The following is a 6,527-nucleotide window of genomic DNA, read 5'->3' on the forward strand; positions in this document are numbered from 1 at the left end:
TGCTGGGTTAAAAAGGGACAAACCCAGCTATTGTGTTGTTTTGACCCAGCGGTTGGGTTGTTTTGAACCCAACCACTGGGTAAAAACAACCCAATAGCTGGGTTTGTCCCTTTTTAACCCAGCGCTGGGTTATATTTAACCCAGCATTTTTTAGAGTGTATATGTAATAAATTGTGAAGGTTTTTTTTTAGATCAGGAAGTTATTTTAATAAACTGATTATAGTAGCTGACATAAAAAATGACAGAGAGAATATATTTTTGTGCTGTATATGCCATATACTGTATATACTATATGGTTAAACAAACAAACTTAACGTGGAGCAAATATCATCCCAAATGGAAAACTTACTGTGTGACACTGACACTGCGAACTACGTTTAGGTTGCGACCCACCAGTTAAGAACCACTAGATTAGAAGCAACAGCAAACAAAAACAAAAAGTAACGAAAAGAAAGTCATAAGCGGACTTACCCGTCTATGATAGCTTTGAAGTTCTGTAAAAGATGAACACAAATAAATGACTCAGTGAATGAATGAGAAGGTGTTATTCCAGCAGATGTCAATGTTCTCACCTGCAGCAATGTTAAATCTTCAGCGTTTATGGTTTGCTCCATCGTCCTGATCATGTCTGTAAGAGACAATATCTTCCGAGCGTTATCATCATCTCTGTTCTTCACAGCCGCAACCCTGCGCTCTTCCTCCTCCTTCAGTGCTGATAACCTGCGCTCTTCCTCCTCATAAAGAAACTGATGGAGCTTGAGAAACTCATCCTTCATTTGTCTCTCAACCCGCTTGGCCTGATTCTAAGATAAATAATTGATATTGAAGAAATCTACTGACTGACCTTTTGACAAAAGCAATAACTGATTAAATATAATATTAACCTTAATGTGCTCCAAAGTAATAGCTGAAGATTGTCTTGCTTTATTGAATATCTCCTGCTTAAATTGCAGAACCTTCATGGCAGCAGTCATTTTATCCTGCAAATAAAATATTGTTAAAGTAAAACCACGGATACTTTCCTTAATGTGTGTAAAACAGTGCTTCAGGAAAGAGATTTTGCTTTGGGCATCAGCATCAGAAGTGTCTATCACACAATTAATATTTAATTAAATTAATAATGAATTAAATTAATAATCAAAGAGAAACCAGGGTTATCATAGTTAACTAATACTAAAGCTAAAAAAAAAATGTTACTTGAAATAAAATAAACTGACTGAAATGAATTATTATTATAATTTTGCATGCATTTTTAAGCATTGCGGTTGAAAAACAAGTGATTTTAAGCTGCTAAAATGCAATAGGCTGCGAAAGAGAATTAATTCCGCTATATGCGTGCACTGTTTGAGACAATGACTACGTTTACATGGACATCAGTAATCTAATTATTTACCTTATTCTAAATAAGACAATATCTGAGCGCTGTCAGAAAAGTGCGCACACATGAAGATGGTGCTCATAGAGCGTGGGAGTGTTGAACCAAGTAATTTTTGCCACTTTATAGGCCTTGAATGGTTAAATACACACTTGTATGGGTCAAAATGCAATCTTTGCAAGTATCCCCATAAACACAGTAATTTAGGTCTTAAGCGAAAGCAAACAGCTGTGAAAGAAAACGTGTAACAGTATATTGGATCGGGGCGGCTCTTAAAGTGACAGCAGTCTAATATTCCTGCTTTAATAAGAAGGAATATATATTTAATTTACACAGTGAAGAATATGCAGTGTTTTTATACTTTTGATTACGTCATGCAATGTATGTAGCATTTCTTATTTATTTGTTCTACTGTAGTTTTTGTCCTATTGCTTGTAATTAGTTTCTTATTCTTATTTAATCACTGATTGATTACTTGTCTTCAGTGAGCTTGAGTTTGTTTGTTTATTTTTATATTAAGGTTAGTATTAGTTTTTTGTGATATGGTATTAAACATTTTTATATCTTAAGGACCTTATTTAAAACAAAAATAACTATATTGTGATATATATCGTTACTGTGAAATAAAATTACTCATATATAAGATATAAGATTTTAGTCTTATCGCCCACCCTTATGGTTTGATAAAGAATTTTGTTTATTGTTCATGTTTAGTCAACTGCTGAACTGTAAAGAATGTATGAACAAATATATATATATATATATATATATATATGATACATGTTTAAGTTTGTTCCTAAAAAGATTTGAAAAATTATTTTTTTCAAAAAAAAAATTCAAAATTTGAAAAAGTTGGAATAAAAATAGTTATAAAATCTTTAACTAAAATTAAAATGAAAAAGGAAAATATAAAAATAAAAACTAATCCAAAATATGAAAGAAAAACTATTATAGTATTTATCTATATCTATTATTAGTATGTAGTATGATACTAAAATAACACTTGATCTTAAAAACTTGATAAATCATCTCGTGGTTTTTAAGGGATGAGGGCATTTACCATAACCTGTCCATGTTGTCTTTTGCTAATTTGTCTGCTTCTACCAAAATAGTTTGATTGGATTCACACCTTTTCATGTTAACAACAAAAGATTTGGGAAGTGTTTTCTCTTCTCTTTTAAAAGCTAATATGTTTCTTTATTGTTCTATCCAAACTATGCATGATAAACTGTATTTGCATTTAACGTTGTTTTCTTCAGAAAAGACCTATACCCCACCAGCTGAGAACAACCGGCACATAAGAACTATAAACAAATGAAGCTTCTCTTTTTTTTTCCCCACACAAATTTTTCAACCCAAATCCAACTGTGCAAGTACACTCTGAAAGATTTATGTCACATTTTGGATGGAGTTGATCACATTTTCCCAGTGACGCATATGCCACAATGAGAGCTTGAAGGAGGGGAATGCAGAAGGTGTTGTCTGAAAGCCTGCCATGATCTTTTTGGCTGAACACAAAGCGAACTTGATAAACAGCATTCTTGTGCCCTGCCGCTTTAAATCAGTAACAGAGAGCAACACAATGTAACACAGTTTGTCGAGACAATGTGGCACTGTCAAACTCTACCTTACAGTCCAGAGCCGCCTCTTCCGTGGGAGAGCAGTCGTGACCTTTGTGCATTTTTGAGGCTTGGCACACCACGCAGATGGGCTCCTGATCCACCAAACAGAAGAGTTTGAGCTCTTCTCCATGTCTCCAGCACAGGGTGTTCGATCCAGATGCGCTGCCCTGGCCTCTTCCCAGCAGAAATGCTTCACACAGGTTTTTGAGGGCCCGGTTTGAAGCAGGGCTTTTCTTGGAGGCTCTTCTCCTGCAGACGGGGCAGCTACGAATGACCACACTCTCCCAGAAGTGCTCCAGACAGCTCCTGCAGAAACTGTGGCTGCACGGCAAAAGCACCGGATCCTGGAAGATCTCGCAGCACACGGGACAGGAGAGGTCCTCTTCGGGAAGGTTTGCAGACATGTCCTCTCGCAGGTACTGGGGTTTTAAGAGGAGGGATTGTAGTCTGGGTTAGACATCGCAGCTGAAGCTGTTGTTGGGTTTTACAGGTGTTCTCACTCCGCTGGTTTCATGGAGCTCAGTCTGTCTTGACATGCATTAGTAGAGAAGGAGGTGTCTAAGCACACTGAACTAGTAAAACTAGAAGTCAAGTGTTTTGAATGATGTCGAGAGCCGATGGTAGTTGATCCACATCTTTCAGCGTGCTCCCGCAGTCTGGTTTGAATAGTAGGTGTGGTTTCTTCCCATACATCACATTAAATACATTATTCATAGATAATGTGTATAAATGTACATATATGCATTGTGACATACACACGTGCAAATCTCATTACTGTAATGCAAAACAATCATTCTAATTGTTTACATTGTAATTGTGTAATCCTCACATATCATGGTTGTTTTGGTGTTGTATGTTTAGTTTATGCTAATTAAAACTATAACAGGAATTCATCTATTTAATGCCATAAAAGTATTGTAATGACAGCTAAATAAAATGCCTTTAGTCTGGGCTTAATTGTCATGAAAAAAGGCACAAGACAAAAAATGTACCACCCGGTTTATTTATTCATTTATTCTGTAAATTGGGGTGACTTGAAGTTGAATATCTGTATTTACATTCTAAGTGAAGTTTTGTTGAATGTATGGCTATCAAATTACAGAAATTTAAATATATATTGAAATCTACTGTTGCAGAGAGCTGTGCACTGTTGCTTCACACTTTCATGTTTAACACAATGTGTATGTTTGTTTTAATTATTTGAGAAATGTACTAGGAATTTCTGAGTGAAAATATTTTCATAGTAAATCCTATTTTCCCATTTTTTCAGTATATTATACCAATAACCGGACAAATATTTCAGATTTCAGCTATATATTTATGATGACCTTGTGCATCATTTACAGCTACTTATAGGCATATATGATGATGATCTGATTTTATAGGCATCATTTTTATTTGTTTGTTTGTTTGAAGATTTTATTAGTATTGTATAGTAAAAAAGCACATAATATATATATAGTATTGGGTAAATAAATTTGACCTAAATGAATGACATTGCATTTGTATGATTATTTAAAAAAATGCTCTTATAAATAATGTGATACAAATTTATAAAATATAATAAATAAATAAACAAGCATAAAACCCAATACAAATTATACATTCAAAAGTACTTATCAACACCACTGTCATTTTGCTTCAAAAGCCAACCGGAAGGAAAAAAATGCCCTTACTGATTAATTCCAGACTCCAGGCATTTTGTCCCTTGCTGATTTCTGACACTTGTTAGAACAGAATGGAACCTAGAAGCTTTTTCTAATGGTTACATGGTATGGCCACATATATCTCCAAACTGACTTCTTATGATTGATTATTAAGCGCATCGACCATACATCTGTTAAAATGTCAATCTAAAGCAGGCTATATTAGGACTTCAAGGCTAAAACATAATTAAAAAATCACAGTATGGACCAGATATTGCCTAATAATTTAGTATCAGTCACCAATCCATCTTTATTGTGGTTATGGTCAGTGTTGGGGAAAGTTACTTTTAAAAGTAATGCATTACTTTACTAGTTACTTGAAAAAAGTAATCTGATTATGTAACTCGCGTTACATGTAATGCATTACCCCCAACACTGGTCCTGCTCCGGTGTAGCCAACTACAAAAAATCCCATGGTAGTACCATAGTAGTTTATTACTGTAATGAGAAGCCATTCTCCATTCCCTTTCCAATATTTTTCAGACATGTATTTATAGTCAGTGGTCCTTGGAGAGTCGCCTATCATCTCCGTCCAAATCACAGGCAGCATCCTATCCGGTGTCTCCACGAGCTCAAGGTCCTCCTTCTCTCCTCCAGTCTTGGTTACCATGGCGATGACGTCATCTTGCACCACACACTCAGCCCAGTAACGGAGTTCAGAGGCGGGCGTTAATCTCCGAGCGACAGAGACGGGCAGAAAAAAACAAAAACAGCAGCTCCTCCGTGCGGCACAAGACAGCCCTCGATTCCTGCATCCCCGCCATTGACCTTCCTGCTGCACCATGCGCGAGATTGTGCACCTGCAAGCCGGCCAGTGCGGCAACCAGATCGGAGCCAAGGTAAAAAAAAAAAAAAAACACCAACAATGTTGCTTTTGGAGAAAGGATGGTTGAGATTTGAACTTGCACGCCGTGCCCTCCAAGGCGACTAATCCGCCCTTAAAAGAATCTTATAGAAATGCATTGCGATTCATTCTGCAGCTTTTGTCAGCTGCATGGACGATTTAAACTCGTATTTGTCCGATTTGGAGATGGAGAGAGCCGGTGCATTGTGCAGAGATGTGCTTTCCTTGGGCGTGGAAACGTCTCATCCATTGTAGCCTATGAACGATGGAGAATGAATAAATTAAAAGTACCTTTGTTTATTCCTTTTTCTAATTGTGGTAATCATGCAATTATAACACATTTATTGCAGTTAGACCTTATTTATACTTTCAGAGTAATATATTTTTGATAGCAATGAGACTGAATTGTTGGAATTGGTTCCTCCTATCTACGGGAATGACCTACTTTACGTTTAATTAGCATACGGGAATAAAATATTCTACTTTTGGTATTTAATATTTAGCAACTATATAAAAATGCATTACATATGCAGGCTATATCATAGTTACGTATGCATCCGAGTCTAGACTATATTTGGTTATTCGCTTAAAGAAAATAACATCACACTCCTCTGATTCATTAGAATCCGTAAAATGTGCATAGGCTAATCCACAAGATTCTAAATATAAGTTAGAGAAACGTTCTTTAAAACAAGCATAAAAATTATTAATTCTGAATAATCAATATAATCGAATTATTTTCGTTGCATTTCATTAATTACTCAGCATCGTTGATTGCTTTGATCCTACATGAAATTGTAACTATTTGATGCTCATTGCATTCATTTTTTCTTATATATATATATATTACTTTTTTATTTCTAACGAGATAAAATATCTTTTTTCGTTTTTTCTGTCTCCGTCTGCCTCTCCGCCTCTCTCTCTGGCCTCCTCCCTGTTGTCTCTCTCTCTCTCTCTCTCTCTCTCTCTCTCTCTCTCTC

General features: G+C 35.8%; 2 protein-coding genes across 2 annotated transcripts in view; one reads left to right on the plus strand and one right to left on the minus strand.

The window, feature by feature from the left end:
* Positions 1-3,509, minus strand: part of LOC107711201 (nuclear factor 7, brain-like) — an 11,594-nt gene extending 8,085 nt beyond the window's left edge. Inside the window, exons 1-4 of the mRNA XM_016516138.1 lie at positions 3,003-3,509; positions 885-980; positions 573-803; positions 472-494 (exon numbers count right to left, since the gene is read on the minus strand). Coding sequence (XP_016371624.1) covers positions 472-494; positions 573-803; positions 885-980; positions 3,003-3,401 — 749 coding nt within the window. The 5' untranslated portion in view covers positions 3,402-3,509. The remainder of the gene's footprint in view (positions 1-471; positions 495-572; positions 804-884; positions 981-3,002) is intronic.
* Positions 3,510-5,150: 1,641 nt separating this feature from the next.
* Positions 5,151-6,527, plus strand: part of LOC107711200 (tubulin beta-4B chain-like) — a 4,240-nt gene continuing 2,863 nt past the window's right edge. Inside the window, exon 1 of the mRNA XM_016516137.1 lies at positions 5,151-5,542. Within this exon, the coding sequence (XP_016371623.1) occupies positions 5,486-5,542 (57 nt within the window). The 5' untranslated portion in view covers positions 5,151-5,485. The remainder of the gene's footprint in view (positions 5,543-6,527) is intronic.

This window comes from Sinocyclocheilus rhinocerous, unplaced genomic scaffold (genome assembly GCF_001515625.1).
Source record: "Sinocyclocheilus rhinocerous isolate Xijiao unplaced genomic scaffold, SAMN03320098_v1.1 scaffold115, whole genome shotgun sequence".
Taxonomy (NCBI): domain Eukaryota; kingdom Metazoa; phylum Chordata; class Actinopteri; order Cypriniformes; family Cyprinidae; genus Sinocyclocheilus; species Sinocyclocheilus rhinocerous.